Source organism: Rhagoletis pomonella, unplaced genomic scaffold, assembly GCF_013731165.1.
Source record: "Rhagoletis pomonella isolate Grant_MI unplaced genomic scaffold, Rhpom_1.0 Rhpom_scaffold_00005, whole genome shotgun sequence".
Classification (NCBI taxonomy): domain Eukaryota; kingdom Metazoa; phylum Arthropoda; class Insecta; order Diptera; family Tephritidae; genus Rhagoletis; species Rhagoletis pomonella.
Genome location: NW_023458559.1, coordinates 72,853,554 through 72,873,592, shown reverse-complemented (window position 1 = coordinate 72,873,592; position 20,039 = coordinate 72,853,554). Strand labels below are relative to the sequence as shown.

Below are 20,039 nucleotides of genomic sequence, written 5' to 3'. Positions count from 1 at the left end.
AACCATCTCAGGCAGGGTTTGCTACAGTTTATTGACACAGAAGAATTGCTTTGCGGTCTTCAAAATTTTTCAACTACCCGAGTGAATATAATATTTTTAGGGATACTCTCAGCAAGAGATTTTAAGTGGTCTTTTACGACGAACTTAATTTTTCTTTCAGCTATATTCTCAGCTCTACCCCACAAGGCGCAGATATTAATACTGTTCGATATTTTTATCGTTAGGGATATATCCATCAATTGCGTTATCGATAGATCTTGAACGATAAATATATCGATATCTTAAGCGATAGATTTAAAAATATATCTATCGATACATTATCGATCTTGTTAACAAAAACTGTCAAAAATAAATATGGATTTCTGGTAATGTCGACTCTAGCGCCAATGTTTTTGAGCTAATTTTTAAAAAAGAAAATAGCTAAATTTTAACACATACATAGATTGTTGTTATCGATAAACATACAAATTAGTAGATATTTGTTTTAGACACTTCTCTTCGCATTTATTGCCCTCTCTTTCCGTTATGAATTTAACGACCGAAAAAATAAGAACTTGTACATTTAAGAACTAATAAGTCTCACGAATTTTCATTTTACGCTTATTTATACATTTTAACCACTTATTTCATCAAAGTATATTTGCAAAGGTTTATTCATTTCTTTTATATTGAATTTACAAAAAAAAAAAAATAAAAATGGCATTCAATATTCTCCTTACAACTATCTTGCGCTTTGGTAACCTGCTCAATGAATTTCAACCAACTCAAATAACAATTTAATAAAATATCACCAAAAAGTTAGAAAATCAACAACACAGAACACAGAAAAACCCAATAAAATACTCTTGCGGAGCTGATGAACAGGAAGCAATGTAGCAAAGCGTAACGCAAATGGCAATTGAAAGCGTGGAAAGTTTGTGCAAACTTTCGCGTAGTAGTACATACATACATACATAGTATCATCAGCTGTATCGGCGACCACTACATCGTCGCTTCTCTTTTATTCTCTCACTTTGTGCTAAGTAGTATGCAACTCAGTTTTCCATTTTATTTATGTGGGTTTTTCTTTGTTATTATTGTTTCACTTTTTCCCCTTTTGTAGTTGACATACTTTTTGCAACTTGTGAATGAAAATTAATTTCTGCTGCAGCAATGCGACGACGACAGGAAGTGCACTTAAATGCGCTAAGTACCAAAGAAATATGCAACATCATATTCATGCAAGTACATGGAAGAAGGGAGTGGCATAACAATAGCTGAATACTCTGCTGCTATTTAGTTCAAAGTGTAATACAACACTGCGTGACTGATTGTGTGCAAACTTTCCAATAGCGATCACTTTGACATGCAGAGACGATACTACAGCGATATTTGCAGAAACGCTGAGAGAAAGTGGCGCATTGTTACTAACGTAAACGTTATTTTATGAAGATATGATAATTTTTCTAATTTGTTAAATACAACATATACATACATACATATGTGCATATATAGCATGACAAACTTAAAATGTGTTAAAAGACTGAGAGACAAGCTGTTGTCCATTACTCGCGTCATTAAGGGCTAACAAGGCAATTCTGGCAACTGTCTTTCAACGCACCACAGTCTTTCGAAAGGCAAAAGTCAATTCTGACAACTACCTTGAAATGTTTTTCCGTCTTCCGTAAAACTAATTGAAAGATCTGTTTATTCTGCTTGTTTTCGAGCAATAAGTTTTATAAAAATCAAATGAAGGTTAAAAATATATACCTCTCTTTTTCAAACAATTAAAAACTAAAAATTAAGTAATAATAAAAAATTACATAAATTTTAAAAATTTAATGAAACTAAAAAAAAATTTTCTTTATGGAAAATTTTATTTAAAATTAATAGAAAATTTTATTAAAATAAAGAAAATTTTATTAAAATAAAAAAGAAAAAAGTCTGTTTAAAAAATTTATTTATATTAAAAAAATATTTTTCCTTTTAAAACAATAAAATCTTAAAATTAAAGAAAAAATTCAATGAAGAAATAAAAAAATATTGTAAGTTAAGGAGAACAACACTATACTTAACCAGCAGTTTCTACTTGGTTGCTTCACACCAACCGACTGCTTCAAGCTTTTGAAGAAACTCCACATGACACTAACCATCTTTATAACTGACACCTCCGACTCATTCTGAATATACCTCGAGCATCCGGTATCAAATGCTCTTTTTATGGGTATATAGTTACATGAGCTGCCTGATCTGATCTCTAAGAATTCCCCACTCCCTTTACGGTTCAGTTACTGGCGCTTAGCGACCTGGCCCCTTTACATACGATTCGACGTCGGAGACGAAGGCCTTCGCGAAGTTTTTCTAGTCATCCCTGCTCCGATTCATAGAACTTGGGATATCTTTAGATGGGGGTGCTCTGCTGAAGTTCTTGGCCCTACCGTAGAGCATCAAGCTAGCTTTTTGTCTATTCGTAGAAATCTCAACAGACGCAGTTCGCTGGGGGTAAAAACATGAAAAATGGCATATCACTTTAACCAACCTTTGAATATACGCCAAGGCGTCTGTTAACTGTCGTCGATTACTAATTGACAGCACGTGTCTTACCAATATGATTACACGCAGGCAAATGTACAAAATAGAAAAAATCAATATATATATACGAAGCAGGAGAAAGGATATGAGATAACAACTAGACAAGCGATAAAAATGTGACAGTAGTAAATACTAAAATGAAAGGAGCAGAAGCATACAAATCAGCGAAAATGTGATAAAATGCTAGTCCGCCGCCGCCACTAAGAGATACAGAAAGAAGCGTGTGCATAATAAAAGGCAGGTCAGGCCAAGCCAGACAGAATATGCAAATGAAGTGTAAAAAATTTAGAGCAGCAACGAGACGATTACTACTAGCTTGTTTTAAAGCAGACTAGTACTTCGTAGCTGTCTAGCAGACAATTGAGCAGAGGCAGCAAATGCGAACTGTCGAAGGAGCACGCAGCAAAAGGTGTGAAACAGAATTGAGGAGTGCAAAGTTCGTAGGCTGAATTGGCGCCTGTAACAAAATTTTTAAATTCGCCAGCATGGGGAAGCATTAAACTAACTAAGCAGTAGTCGATGTAGAAGCATTTTCTTGTGTAGAGCACGACACGACAGCAAGGAATTTTTATTGCGCACACTCGACTGATTATGTTAATCGAGTCGCTATGTAAGCATTACCTGGTGAATGTTAAGCAATTTGTCGGCGCTAATAGCTGGTTGGCGACGCGAACAATGAGACGGAGGCGGCCAAGCAGCAAGCAAAAGTGACAAATGCGAAGGATGTGGGAAGAAACAAAAAGGTATCAGGTAAAAAGACAAAAAAAAACAAAACAGAAAAAAACATGGGAATATGCAATGACAAGTAAATGGCAACAAAATAAAAATGAAACGAATAAAATGGACAGCGCCGAAAGCCTCTTGTGTAAAATATGTAAGCTTGTGCACATTAAATAAAGTGTCGTAATAAATCTATGTAAATTGAAGCAGTCGCGGGAGTTGTACAAGCGAGCACAAGTGAAAGGAAATTACTTTCACTTTTCTGACTAATTGCCACACATTAGGTTGCCAAATAGGCAGACGAAGGGAGAAGTGAGAATTTATCAAAATGCAGTCGACCACATGGAATAGGATTGCAACGGTAACTTTTACTTGTGCAACAGCAGCGTCGTTGACGGCTTTAGTTCGAGTTGAATAAGTATTTGTAGATAAATTTTACATAGAGACAATTGTGGCAGCTATGCTCCAAATAAACTAACCGCAAATTTGTGTGTGGTAAAGCCTAAATTCCTCCGTTTTTTTAAGTCGGTAAATGGAGTGTAATTAATTATGTTAATTTAAAGCAAAAAAAAAAAATATCGAAAAAAATCGTAGCTAGTTTTTGTGGAGACAGAAAAAAATTTGCCTTATCCTGAGTTTCGCCTGGAAAAAAATTCACCCGAAAATTTGTCATCCGCCCATAGTAAAACCATGGAAACCAAAAGTGAAAAGTGAAAATTTTTTTTTTCATACGTAGGAAAAATTTTTTTCGGTAAAATTTAAGTTTTACTTTAAAATTTAATTTTTTTCTTACATATTTGACCAAAATTTATGCTTTCTATTTCTTTCGATAAAAAAAAAATATTATTGTAATATTTGTTTTTTTTTCAACAAATTTTTATCAAACAAATTTATGAAAACACGAGCTAAAATATGATCGAAAAACCAAGATCCAAAATCAACGTTTACTGTTTATCGAAAAAATTAAGTTGGGAAAATATTGATCAAATAAAATTAGATATGCGAATTTGATTTTATTATAAAAATCATCGAATCAAAATCCCCGAATTACAGAGCCAAGTCCACTTCTATTGAATGCAGGTTTTTTGTTTCGATTATAACTGATTAACAATTTTTTTCTGGATTTCTGTGATTAAGACCCTATATTAGAGCACTATACGATAACTATCATAATGGTTCCATAAGTGTAAAAAAAAAAACATAAATTTGTAATAGAAACACCCTTTATAGTTCCACACATGCCAATCGTCGCAGGCAGAAACTATAAATTTCCATTACCAATTTCCTCTTGCTCTAAATAACATGCTCACACAAATGCGCTGATTTTCCCTCTCACTCTCAATCATACACACATACGCAATTGATCTGGGTAAATTGCTTGCTCCAATTTCGGCCTAACCCCAATTTGTGTTAATCCTTTTTTGAAAAACGATATAATTACAGCACCACTGACCTCATAGTTACGCCATGTGTGTCCGGTGTGTGAGCGCAAATATCCTTACAAACTGACCATAATGCTTCATTTTATTTGTTATTGCATGTACTGCTGCTGCATTGTGGAGCCTATTCAAATCCCTCGGTTTATTAATTTCCATAACAAAAAGCCATAAAATATTCGTGATTTAAAATAAACATAAATTACTAGCCAAACAATTTGTAAGTCCATTCTTATTTATCGGACACAGCTCAAGCGTTAAGCGGCCAATGAACAAAACACGCACAAATGTATAGGAGCCGTTATTCATAACATACTAGAACAAATAAAAGGCAGCCTAAATGGCAGGACAACTGGCGCAATTTGTAGGAAAATTTCACTTTTTGGATGTGCGTGTGTGTGTGTGTGTAAAATTTGTATGTAAATGCTAGTATTTATTCAAGTGTTGGCTTAAACAATTTGCAAAATTATGCACTTGACAAGCACAAATGGAGCGAAAATGCCTTGCGCTATACTCGCACCATACTACAATCACACGCAAATAAAAAGCATATAAATTGCATACTCACTGCCGGCCATCCCAAAGGGATTTACGTTAAAACATTCGTATGTGGAAAGTATAATATGAAAAAGCAAAATGAATTAGTGAAAGTTCAGTACCACTCTGCCAGCGTGGTAAGCGACATTAAAAGGCCATACGAGTGTTGCCAAATGGAACGAAATTTTCGAAACGACTACTAGGATGTCGAGGAATACACATATAAGAGTGCCAAAGAGTACCTTGCAAGAGAATAGAAAAAAGTGAAAGTTCAAAGCAATACAGCTTTTTATAGTATCGCCAATCGAAATTCAAAAACATATGTTGAGCTATTCTATTTAGAGCTGCATAATATGTATTTTTATATATGCTTTTGCTTTGTTACTCAGCGCAGCTTTCAGGAACTCTAAAGTTATACCTTGTTCTGAAGCTTTCAAAGGTTTCATAAACTTCGATCCACACAGCTTTCATTTCCATTGAAGAATATACATATTTTGAAACTTTCGCTATTGCAAGATTACAGAAGATTTCTTCATGATTTCTAAGAGTAGAATCACTTGAAACTTTCACTCTCAAGTAGGCTTTATTACTCAGCGACAGCTTTCAGGAACTTTAAACTTTACCTGTTTCTGAAGCTTTCAAAGGATTGATAATCTACGATCTCTAAGGCTTTCATAGGCGTTAAAGAGTATGCATCCTTTGAAGAGATTTAAACCTATAGAAGATTTCTTCTCGCTTTCTTTTAGTAGGATCAAATCTTCACCATTGAATCTTAAGAGTTTACTAATACTTTTTCCTTGCACCTGAAGTTTTAACTTTTTTAAATTTTTTTATAGTTCTGTAAAGCTTTTTAAAGATTTTGAGCTTGATCTACAAATCTTTCATAGCCATTAAGGTAACTGTACCTTGCGAAACTTTCGCTTATTGGACGTAATAACGTCATATGTGGTATATATGATTAAAATCCGATATATTCGTATGCTGACGAAGCTTTCGTTTCCACTTGAGCTTTAGTAGACTACAAAAAATTCACGTAATTTGAAATCTCAGTTTCTGCTAAATCCTTCATAGTCAAGATAAATCCCTAGTTTCAATATTTAGTACTTTTTAATACCTTTTTGTATACTTCTTAAACTTTCACTTTCGACTGAGCTTTAGTATTCAATGAAAATTTCACATGCCTTTAAGTGTGAAATTTTTTAAGAACCGACAAAGCTTTTATTATTCATCAAGCCGCAACTTTCATTTCTACTGTTTTACTCTCTTACTTTACGATTTTTAAGGTTTTCGAAATTTTTTCGTATTTATGAAGCTTTCATATTCAGATGAAGCATCGTTCTTCGTGATAAAGTTATGGATGAAAAAAAGTTCTCTTCTATCAAAACTTCTTAAATCAGTATACAACTCTGAAGAAAAAAATGCTCGCATATTTATTTCTTCAAGAAAATTTACAGCAACAGCAATAATAAAAACTGGATATTTTCAGTGTTTGCTTCTGATTTCCTTTCATTTCCTATTGACCATTTGCTATTAACATTTATCATTTGAAACTTTCATAGTTGTGGCGCAAAATAGCCTGTAATTTGCCATAATTGTAACAAAAATTTGTTTAAATAATATAAGCGTTTGAATTCATTTATGAATTTATTTTCGTAGAACTTTAGCAAACAATCGCTGATGGAAGAATTCTCGTATGAGAAAAGTTCAGAGGGTCATTCAGTAGGGTGACACATGTTGTAATAAGACATTAAAGGCGTATGTTTAGCTATGTTTCAAATCAACAGTTAGCCTGGAAGTATGTAATAAAATTTGCTAAATCAAACTCCTATTTAGAAAGAAACATTCATGTACTTCTCAAATGGCTAATAAATGTTTATGTGGATATCATTATGCCAATTATCATCACCTTTAAATTTAAAATTTTCTTCCAAGGAGGAATCATTCTGATACTTAGACAAGTTAAGTTATAAGATGGGTTTGGTCTAAGATGGTCTAAGATTGAGATTGTACGTACTTCCCCTACTAAATAAAATTCTGTATTTCAAACACCGCCACAGCTTTGTACCCGAGTTCACAAGGGCGGTGGCACCCTCCCAACTTATCTAATGATGTCTTGTGCGATATTTTAAGCAATTGGCTGCACAGACCGGTAAAGAAGTACAGAAATGTACGGTTGGTGAACGAAAATATGTATCTGGCTATACGTGCCGTTAGCTGACTGTATGAGCAGAGGAATGCTTGTAAGCGCTAGCTTTATGCACTGAGAGCTTACTGTGTGTACTCGCCCACTCAGCTCGCTGTATGAGAAAGTACAAAGCTGTAGCCTTAATTTTACCATTTCAGTTAGCGCAAAAGGGGCTTCTAAAAATCAACTTTCTCCAAAGCCAACGTAAACAGTACGTTGACGCTTTTGCCTCCCAGCCATTCGAAGACTTCTAAATGCCATCGCTAAGTGCAACCGAACCACGCTTAGACGCTAATGAAGGTGGTATAGCGTAAATACCACTTACAGCAAATGCAATACCGGTGAAATTGAAGCCATATAAGCATAGAAGAAGAGCGAACATTAGCAGAGAAATTGACATCAATAAAACACACTTGAGTGCCAGCTACGCGCACTTCAATTAAAACTTGCGTGCAAATTAATGTGGCATCATTTTTTCCACTGAATCACTCTAGGGAAAAGGCTTAGCAAATGGAGCTGATGTTCGCCGAGTTGGATATATAGAACGTGAATATTTTTGCGCAGCTTTTCGACACGAAAATCAAGATACATACATATGTAGCTAGCGGTAAAAGCAGCCGCTGCTATTAATCACGAGCTGGCTAAGGGGCTGTTTGCCACCAACACACCTGCACTATAGTCAATGGTTGAGACACTCACTAACTCTGGGTAGCCGCCTTTAAGCTGGACTGAATAATGAGGCTATCGCAGCGCGACGCCGACGACGACAATTGATGTCACTGCTCATTTTCCCGTTGTTTCCGATGTATGACAGGCCTTTAGGGGGGCGAGTTAGGCTATTGCGTGTGCTTGTGTGGATATTTGTAGTGCGACTTGCTGCAATCAAGCTACTCAACATCGTGGAAAGCGCATTCACAGCTAGTGATTTTTGACATTTCACATCACACATGTTGCCACAAGCGGCCTACGTTTGATTCATCCCTTCAATAACAGCAACAGCGAGGCAGGGACAGCAGTGGTAAACAGCAGCTGGTACCAGCAATGTAGTCAAAGCAAAGACGCCGCATCAATTCACTAACTTGCCCAAGATACCTAGTTACTCGCCACACCATTGCTAAGCGCCTCGAAGTATGCAGCAACGATAAGTGAATGCTTATATCGAAGCATTTATGCTTGCATGTATTAGTGTGCATCACTGCTGCTACCATGTAATGTTTTATTAATGCCTGTGCAATGGCACAGATACAGTAACAACAACAACAACAACCACTACAACAATATCCACAACATCCGACAATGTGACTGATTGCTGACGGCCACCCAGCGCTAACGCCTGCTGCCATGTCCAGTCAAGCATTTACGCATTCATGCATTCACGCAGAAGTCACAATGTGGCCTACTTAAGTTGATGATATGTGCCCGCAGTGCCCCAGCGATTGTGCGAGGTGTGTATTCAGAATATGCAAACAAGTAGTACTTGAATTCTCGTTGCTGCGCTACTCACCATTAAAGCATTGACACGAATACTCATTAGCATTTCATTCCAGGCTCTATTGGGCTCTGTATTCGACTATTTATTGTTGTTATTGTTTTGACTTTTGCTATTGTTGCTATTGTTCACGTTTTGTCTTTGTTGCCTCTACCAATGCCTTTTTTCATTGTTGTGCGCTTGCCTTTCTATGACCATTGCTGGCAATCAGGTTGATTGTTTTATTAGACTCATTTGCCGCTGGTGGCACTCACTTGGGTATTAGTCCACTTTCAGGTGTGCTAAATCTTATTACAACAGAAATTATATATTATATGTGTGAACACATTTTATACATACATTTCTGCTAATTCGAAGGAGTTTCTTTCACCACTGGTACTCAAAATTTTGGGATTCGGTGGTGAAATTTAACCATTTTAAGCTGCACTTAGATACTGTAGATATTCTTAAAAAAAAGCATTATTCTTAGCTAACCCGTTTAAGGACCCTAGGTTCCTTCCAACTCAGCTTACTGACACTCGAAATACCTTCTTCGAAAATGTCGACTAGCAAAGCTGAAGTGGGTTGGGTTCTGACAAGAACTTTTCGGCAAATTTACAGCCTTCTTCATGTAGAGGTGGCCGCCTGACAAGCAGCCGTCACCTACGCCCTAATTGGTGTAACTCCCTTTTTAGCGCTCAGTCCGATATTTATTCCAATATTCAGCAGTCGGCTGTGGAATTGGTGAAAAAACGATTTTATGAAAGTCTGGGTTGTAGAAAAATAAGTGAATAGTAAAAACGAATATTTCTAAAGCAAGATTTTAAATATGAACGAAATTGGACGATAAATACTATATAATACCAAATATATCATTAAGTTAATTCTTTTCATGTATATAATATACGTTTTAAATATGAACCAAATCGGACTACACATAAATATGGGGTTTTCAAATATCTCGACTCCTGCGCCACCTATCGGATTAACTGAACTTTCATGTTGCATTGTTCTTGGGTTCTGAGCCAACTGTGAAGTTTCAAGTCACTAGGTCATCGGGAAGTTAGTTAAAAATTGATTGCGAGATTTGCCCCTAACAAACGTACATACAAACAGAGCAAATTAAATAAAAGCTGGTAAAACAGTAATTTCTCAGTTTTCCCAGGTTAGTGAACTTCAATTTTAAAATTAATTTAAAAGCTAATATTTTTACCATCAAAATGTCAAAATCTGAATATGCAATTTATTTTTAACAAAAATTACCGCTTGAGTGCGCTTTGGAACAAATTCTATATTTTTTTTTTGTTACCGAAGCGCACATAGCGGCAATTCATCTTCATGTTTGTTGTACCAAAGCGCACACTAGCAGCTATTTTTGTTAAACAATTAATTGCATATTCAGATTCTTTGTACTCTAAACCTTCAGTAAAGGTCTTATAATTGTAAAAGTGTTCGATTTTAAATATATTTTTTTTTTACTTAACACAATATAAAGTTATTGCATCGCAACACCTACATGTACTGCGGTACATAAGCAATTTGGAAATAAGTACGAAGAACGGGTGCGAATAGGCTGCGCCTGAGTTCTGTGAGGAATTCGGAACTACTGGGAGTACTGAAGCTCTACGTGCGCAAACCGAGTTCCATTAAGTTTGGGTTTAGGAAAGAAAAAGAGAAAGAGAAAGAAGCCATTCATCTTTTATTTCTCAATATATTACGGTTGAAGAGATCTCCTCAGATTTTTTGGGATACACTTCTTTGGTGAATCAGGGGGATCGGAGAAGGTACATAAATAAATCGTCATACCAGGACATTTTACCATTTTTTAATTAATCTTAAATTAAGCTAATTTAATCTTATTTTAAACTAAGATTAATAGGATCTAGGGAATTTAAAAGTATACAGTATATTTAATCCAGCTGTATTTCTACATAACATACTTTTTTTAACAACTAACTTGACTTTTACTTACCCTGTCCTCGTATTTTTTTCTTCATCTTTACAGCCGACACCATACCGCACCTCTGCTACAATGTGAAATGTCCGCCCATGTCCGACATGATCTGCCCACTGGACAGCAGCATACGCGAAATTCTCAACACCATCGAAATAAATCCGCTTACCGTAGCGCCTGATGTTACCGACGAAGCGCCCTACAACACCACCGAAATCGATGAAGAAATCTATGCAGAATGCTGCCTGGCGAAGAAGTGCCTCTGCAAAACTTGCCACATACCCGACTGTCATGGCGAGGATGAAGTGGTGGTCGAGCTACAGCCCGAGTCAATGAACAAACCCGGCCATTGTTGCGGCGAATATGAATGCCAACGCAAGCCTAATTGCACGGCAGGAGTCGATAGTGAGCTATATTGGCTGAAAGGCTGTCAACGTTGCCACTGCTTCTCCGGCAAGCCCATGTGCATTCAAATCTGCGACGAGGCCGTCAACAAAACAAAAGCAATCTGCAAGCCCGAAAAGTTGAATGTTTTCTTCGAGCATGGCGAGAGTTGGCGCGTCGGTTGCTATGAATGCGAATGCGTCGATGGCATTGAAAAGTGTGTGTTACCCTTCTGCAGCAACATTAATTGTCCACGCGAACGTCAGGTGACGCTAAAGGATGGCTGTTGCCCCATTTGTTGGCCCGATTGTGCGCCCATGCCGGATGAGGTATTGAGCAGCAGCCGTAGCGGCAGTGACAAATATGGCAGCGTGGCGCGTCGTTACGATGAAGATGTTGGAGAAGAGCTAAGCGTGCTGGATAATGTGCCACATGGCAGTGACTATAGCGCTGAAAATGAGATTGACACATTGCCGGATATACCCTTCGATGAGGACGATGAGCTGGAAGGGGATAAGCAGTTGCAAACCACTACGAAAGCTACAGAAGGCAGCAAAACAAGCAGCAGCAGCATCAGCAGCAGCAGTTCAACTTCCGCCAGTGCTGCCGTCACAGCCAGTCCAGCTGGGCACGTACACTCAATGTCGTCCACCTACGCACCTGCCGAGTACTTGCCTCTTTCACCTACTACCGCCGCACCAACACATGCAGTCGCTGCTCTTGCCAGTGAGCCTGCCATAGCCACCGCTTGCCCGCCAGTTGTGTCTGTACGCCATGATGCGCCAGCCACCTTCCAGCTATATCCCGAAGAGATTTTGCCCGAAGTTCAAGTAGTTTCAGAGTCCTGTAAGCATTGGATGATTTACATTGTCATTGGCATTTTAGTCGCCTTCATTGCGGTTTTGATAGCTTGGATCATTCAATTGCGTTTGAAGCAACGCTCCTATCGGCCGGTTTCACACATCGATGACAATTTCAATAAGATGTCGTGTAATATTAAGGCAACAAATGCGTACGTTTAGTCAACGTTCGTTTTACGGAGGAATATGTAGTATATGATGAAGTATTTTGTGTTTGTGTATGCCAAGGAGAGCGAAAGATGTGTAACACACATTGGGTGAACAAATTTTTCCACAGTTAGATGTAAGAAAATGTGGTTTTTGTATATCGGTGCCATACAAAAACCATACGGAAAAAAAAAAGATTTAAAGTTTAGAGAAGTTGTCAAATGTTGGCCAAGGTGTAAGCTTTTTTTAATTGTATAGGGTTTTACTTTTAATTCTTAACGCAAATAGATTTCTCTATCACTTCATTGAAAATCATTTTAAAAACATATGAACTTTGAGCACTTTTTTGAGAAACTGTTGAAGGACGGTTAGCTTACGTAGAAATGTAAGTAATAGCCAATATTCTGGGTAGTACCGAATTTCCAGTCACTTACATCATTACGCTTTCAGTAAGTGAGCCGTAAACACCACCTTGTGTGAGTCATCCGCGTATTGTGCGAAATTGGAGTACAGAGCTATCGTAAAATCTCTCACAAAGAAGAACAAAACGCCGCCAGAAATGCTTGAAGAGATGTTTACAGTGCCTGGAGAGGTCTGGACCTGCATTTGCCCCCACCAAACGTTAGAGCCGAGAATTCACGCATGACAGGGAGTCGGTGGAATATGAGCACAGTTCAGGGCGTCCAAAACCTGCCTTTACCACTGTTTGTTGGTATTGTCTTCCCAAAAAAAAAAAGCTACAATGAACTAGGGAGACTATTATGCCAATTTAAGAAAATCAGAAACCCCCTCTTTCCGTTCAATTAAATGTTTGTATTACATGTTTTGTCATTTTGCAAAATCTTCTCAATTTATTTCCTATTTTAATTCCTTCGCCGGGCCCCCGACATTTAGCCGGGCCTGGTTCAATTAACCCTGCTGACTTCCCCTCTTGACGATCCTGTTAGTGCCCAATTCCGTAGCGCCGGTCTACATCACCTTGCACACGCACCAATTAAAGCAAATACTTACTTAGCTAAACCTTCTGATTTTGGGCGAAATATAAGTTTTACCCACCTGCAGCGTCTCAAAGTCTTTAAACAGTTTCTGACTCTTCAACTACTTTCCAACCGAATTGAGTCAGTGTTAGATGTTGCGTAGAAAATACTGCGGCCTTGAATGCCATTTAACACAAAATGTTTGTTGGTAAAAATTTTTATACCCGAGCGCACTTGTGCACAAGGGTATTATAACTTTGTTCACATAACGGTTGTTTGTAACAGGCAAAACGAATCGAGATAGATATAGACAAATGTATACATAAATGATCAGAATGAAAAGAGAAATCGATTAAGCGGTGACTGTCTGTCCGTCCGTCCGTCCGTCCGTCCGTCCGTCCGTCCATCCGTCTGTCCGTCTGTGCACACGATAACTCGAGTAAAAATTGAGATATCGTAACGAAACTTGGTACGTGGACTTCTTTTGGGCATAGGACGGATGGTATTGAAAATGGGCGAAATCAGACAATAACCACGCCTACCTCTCATATAACGGTAATTTTCAGAAATACAAAAACTGCAATATTTTAGTAACTACTGAAGATAATTCACTCAAAATTGATATTTGCAATGAGTTTTAGACGAAAAATAAGAATATTAAAAAATTGTGGCAAATGGGCGTAGCCACGCCTACTTATGGTTACATGTGTATATCTTGGTAACCGCTGCACCAATTTCTTCCAAACTTGGCACAGTTGTTGGTCCTGCTACAACATACCAAATGGCCGAAAATTTTTAAAATCGGACAATAACCACGCCCACATCCCATATAACGGTAATTTAGAAAAATACGAAATCCCCGATAAATCAGTAAATATTAAAGCTAATTTATTCAAAATTGATGGTTGCAACAATTTTTTACCAAGAAATACGCTTATGATACAATTTTGGAAAATGGGCGTGGCACCGCCCACTTATGATCACATATATGTATCTCGCTAACCGTTCTAGCAATTTGAACCAAACTCGGTATGGTTATTGTGCTTGCCACATAAAAGCAAAGCGTTGAAAATTATTGAAATCGGACTAAAATTACGACCGCTTTTCATATAACGGTATATTTCAGAAATGCTTGAAACTGCAATATTTCGAAATTTAAGGACGCTAATTTACTTAAAATTTATACACCCCGGCTTATCGTGTAGCGGTAGCTTTCGGAAAGGTGGAAAACGTATATTTAATAATTGCGCCGGGTATTTAATGTTCGGCTCCGCCCGAACTTAGACTTTCTTACTTGTTGCCGTTAATTTAAGTGAAGCTTTTTTTTAAAGCTGTTCTTAAAAGTGCTCAAGTTGCTTATACATAAATTTACATACATGAATTCACTGTGTTTCTTAAAATATTTCTTATTTTTTTCTTTATTCTTGACATCCAAACCTTTATTCGCTTTTGTAGACGAAGATCTCAATTTTTATTTCTTTTCAAGTAAAAAAGTTTAAGTTTGTCAACATAAAAATTCATTAACTTTACATAATTAAGTATATAAAACAAATAGCGCGACTTTATGGGAAGAATGGCATATTTTGAAAGGTGGAAAATTCAAAACAGCAACTTTTAAATTTGCGGTAAATAACTGTGTTTTGAATAAAAAAAAAATGAATAATTGCTATAAAATATTACCAAAATCGTAGAAACTATTCCGTAGGATGAACTTGTAGAGACTTATGTATGTAGGTAGCCGAGCTTTGGTCTAAGAGTTATTGTTTGCTCTCTATGACGGCTAAACACAGAGAAAATGGAAAAAATTTTGCCAAGAAGAAATTTTTTGTTTAATAATAGTTTTCGCAACATAAAGCTAAAGTATATCTCTGAATTCTTAACTCAACAATTTTCTTTTGGAATATGACACTCTTCCCACAAAAACGCGATACATAGACATATGCATTCACGTAAAAAAAAAATCTTGCGCTCATATTTGATAGATAAAATTAAATCTTAACAAAAAGTATTGAACATTTTTTTAGTTTGTCTTAATTTTAGTAAAACTTTTAAGTTTTAATACTTTATTATTAGTATAGTTGATACATACATATGTTGTAGTTAGTTAGTCTAAGTAGTAGTTTTTAGTTAAAATTTAATGTAATTTAAGTACAATTTTTGCTTTATTAAAACATAAAATATAATTTTCATACAAAAATGGAAAAAATTTACAGCCATATTCATAAAAAATAAAGTAGCTTCAAAAAAAGGTTTACAAATTGAAAAATGTATGAAAACGTCACTTTATAAAGCTCTTTAAACCGACTTTATTTTTTATGAATAAGGTTTATTTGTTTGTTATGGGATGGAAAATTTTAAGCTAATGTGGCATTTTTTTGTATAAAATTATATCAGTACTTATCAAGACAACGAGTTTAAATTTACAAAAGTAAAATAATTAATTTGAAAGAAGTTTTTTTTTTTTGAAAAAGCCTCGAAACTCCCCAAAGCCAAAACGGAAAGCATAAAAATGAAGTATAAAACGTTAATTAAAATCGAGTTACTGCTTTCTGCGTGTAACCGCATCGTCTAATTAAATAAAATCATGGGTTAGTATAAGAACAGAAGTATACCTATAGTATTAACTTATCTGTAGTAAAAAAAACTGAAAGAAAGCTTTCACAAAGCCTTTTATTTTTCTTTTTCTATATTTTTTGTTTCGATCGAACGGCTATGACTAATAAACTTTGAAGAAATGTTTCTGCATTGTGGCTCGTCTGCAGTTAATCAGCGATACCCGAAAGGTCCCGGCCCGAAGTACTCAAGACAAAACCATGATACCATCTAGAGCCTGACTAGATTTCCGTAACTCAGGTTTTCTCACCAGTGGCTAAACGTTCACACCCAATAGAATCCGAACAAGCTCTAGCATGCAAACATTAATCAGGGATACAAAAACTATCACGACACTCGGTATTTCCTCCGAAGCTAACCTTCTTGTACCAAAGATTAGACTGGCTGTAGCATACAAGAACAAAACAGAGATTTTCATTTCTGCAGCTGGAGAGATTCTCGAAAATTATTATCTCTCTTAGTTCCCGGACTGGCTCTAGCACTCAAGACCTTCACTGATCCTGGTGCCAGGCCGATATTCCTGACAGTGATTTCCTTTTCACTACCAGCACAAGCTCTGGCAAGCCGCTGCGATACAATAATTCAACAGTTCATTAGACAGAAACTGTCCAGAAACCACTGGACAGTGGCTGCTTAGAGCGAGCGTTACCCTTGTGTCTAGCGGCTCGATAGTTTTACTTGTCGTGCGTGAGATATATTTTCGGCCGAGGTACTTCTGTCTTACCATCAAGGGTTCAAATAACTTTATGAGCCAATATTTGTGAAGAGCTAACTATTGGGTGACATTCATGTAGAAGATTTGGTCGTAAGCCAAAAGCCGCTTAAACATTTTTAAGAACGTAACTACTCAAATGTCTAAGAAAACTAAAAATATTAGCTGTTACTATGGTCAACTTTATCTTCCAAGCATATAAAATTATTAAAGTTAAGTCTATATTTTTAACGAATCTACAAATATGGAAATGGAAAAACTTCATAACATTTGTATATGTATGGCATGCGAAAATTTCTCTTGTACATTTTTTTCTTAGAAAGAATTACACACTATGTATGTATGTGATATTTGTTAGTAAGTGTTGCAAAGAGAAAATGAGTAATGAATAGTATATAAATATACCTTACATATATAGAAGTAGAATAAATAATTCAATATGGATAAAAAAACTTAGAAAAATATAAGAGTTGCATTGTATACGCATATTAAATAATAGGATCGAAAAAGCGCTGATCGAACGAAATATTTTTAAATTCAATTTGAATCAGAATATTTTATATTTGCGTATGTACATGCATACAGTTATGAATAAACTATTATTAGAAATGCAAAAAAAAAAAATATAATTGCTATTTAGTATACAACATTTGTTAATTATAACATTACGCATTGGGTATAACACAAAAATAAAAAAATAAAGATTTTGAAAAAACATAGAATTCAAAACATTTTTTATTTAATTAAGAGAAACGAAATGTGCACTTTGGAAATGAAATTCAAAATTACTTTGCCGTGTCGATAGCAACACTTATTAGCTAGGGTTGCCAACATTTTGTAAGAATTTTATAGTACTTTTTCAAAAAAATATGGAAAAATATAGTACACTTCAAATATATATATAGTATTTTTTTTTTTTTAGTAAAACATTTCTTTCTTACAAATGACTGAAATATATTTATATTTACATTTGCAGAAATATAGTATTTTTGCATACTATATTTTTTTTCCAACAGTATATAGTACGCAGAAACAAAAAATAGTACAATACTATATATTATTATAGTACGGTTGGCAACCCTATTGTTAGCGTACAGTAGATTCAATCATAAACCAAAAAAAAGAAACCTTTTAAAGACACCTGGAAACTTGAAGTGACAAACGAAGAAGAATTCAATTTTCCTAGGGCATATTGATGTTAAATACTAGACCAGTCTCATTCCTGGAAATGTAGGAAATAGCACGAGTTCTGCATAGATGCTGCATTGATCTAAATGGCTTAAGGTCATTTCTCACCATAGCTGGATATGGTGTCGACCTTGAGTAGAACGGCAGCTTCGCATATGCATACTCGTACAAAGAATGCCAAGTACGAGTAGCACCGTTTATGATCAGCGAGCACAGCACCTTAATAAATGCAATGACAGGCGTGCAATTGTTACGGTGAGTGGCAAGGAAAATGGCATATTTGGCATTACATTATGCAATGTTTCGATTGGAGTTAAAGGAGGGAAGTGGTGTGTTTTAGCACAGAACATAAATAAAAAATATATTGGAGAATGAATTTCGCACACTTAATAGGGTAATGGCAGTAATGGTAATGTTATGTTGATATCAATGGTAAAAGTATTGGCAATGGTTATTTTAAACGTATTTAAAACGATAATGGTAATGGTAAGGATAATTGTAATGGTAATGGTAATAGTAACGGTTACGATATATATTGCTAATAGTAATGGTAACGGGTAATGGTTATGGTAATGGTAATCGTTTTCGTAATTGTAATGGTTATGGTAATTTTAATTAAAATTGTAACAATAACGATATTGGTAATTAGTAGTGATAATGCCAATGTTAACCATAATAGTAATAAATGTAGTAATGTAATGATAATTATAATGGTTATCATAGGGTAATGGGAATGGTAACTATAATGAAATTGATAATGAAATGGTAATGGTATGGTATTGGTAATGCTAATGGTATTAGTATTTAAAATGGTTGTGGTAATGGTATTGGTAATGGTAATGATAATTGTAAGTATTTGTAATAATATTCTTAATGTTAAGGGTAATGGTAACGGTAATTGAAAGTGTAATGGTAATGTTAGTTACCATAATTGTATTCCTGATTTCACAAACATCTAAACCCTCTTTAAAAAAAGGAACAACTCAAAAAACAAATCCGGAAATATAACTGCTTGTGGATCGTATAGATTCAAAGTAAGAAATCAAGAAGATATACTATGAATTAGGTTTTCTAGTTAGTTAATATAATCATAAAAAAAAATGTTAAATTAATTTATTACAAAAAAAAAAATAATAAAAATCTACTTAAATTTAGCTTGAGTTGTGCCTCTCTCGAAGATTGTGTGCGACAAGTACAAATGCAGTTTCTCTTTAGTCCCACTGTGTGCCGCTTCCATTTATTCGAGGTTCCATTACTGCAAATGCAAGCAAATTCACTTAAAATAATAAACGGATTTCATATAAGACTTTCGTTGATATTTCCCATTTATGGCCAGCCATGCGGCGTTGCAGTGCATTACCTGTCACGCATGCTGACTATTCTGCCTGCACAACACACTGCTCTGATTTTATGTCCCTGTCACCCACACCCATTCACATTTGCATACATAAGTACTTACATGGATGTTCGCTTTGGCCAGTCCCTACCCAACAAATACTTAGTACTTGGTTTATTAATGTTGTTGTTATTGTTGTCCTACGCCTGCCAATCGATCATGCACATCATGTACGTACACGATTGCATACAACGGTATAAATATGTATGTGTGTGCATATGCCACATCATCAATTTCGAATGCGACCTTGTAGAATTCTACTCAATATAGGCAACAAAAATGTTATGCTTTTGCTTTCGCACAATCGAAAACTAGGCCGGAAGTAGTGAGTTAGCCAGTGGCGTGAGCGTGTATGTGTGTTAGTGGTGTTGGGTTTTGGTAACAAATCATACTTTTCAAAAGTTGCAAAACTTACGATTTTCATGCCATACATGCACACTCACACACGCACATATGTATCAATAGCCATATGGATTTCTGCTTACATACATATGCTATGTGGTGGCCCATTTGCATGCAAAAGCCGTCTATCAAAACTAGTAAAAGCTATCAGCAAAAAAAATCTCAAAAATGTTTCCCTTCATCCTTCTTCACGCTCCGCACTGATTTTGTCTGCTTCTATAAATTCCTCTCCTTTTATTTTTATTTTTTTCTATTTTCCAGCTTCTTACTTTGCCACAATTTGTGTCATGAATGCCTTGGCTGGCTTCATATTTGTACTATTGTGGCACAAATAAGCCATTCATGCAGCTGTGTGGGTGTGGGTTTGTATGTGTCTGTTTTCGTTATGCAAAGTTGTCTTTGTCGAGTCTCAAAGTTGTTTTCCGTCTTCTTCCTGCTCGGACTTTTCTGGTGCTCCTTTTGCATGCACATCATTTTGTTCATTTTGAA

General features: G+C 35.9%; 1 protein-coding gene across 1 annotated transcript in view; it reads left to right on the top strand.

Moving 5' to 3' along the window:
* The window catches only part of LOC118739479, a 91,663-nt gene extending 78,210 nt beyond the window's left edge, over positions 1-13,453 (top strand). Inside the window, exon 2 of the mRNA XM_036470837.1 lies at positions 10,923-13,453. Coding sequence (XP_036326730.1) covers positions 10,923-12,277 — 1,355 coding nt within the window. The 3' untranslated portion in view covers positions 12,278-13,453. The remainder of the gene's footprint in view (positions 1-10,922) is intronic.
* The last annotated feature ends 6,586 nt before the right edge of the window (positions 13,454-20,039 follow it).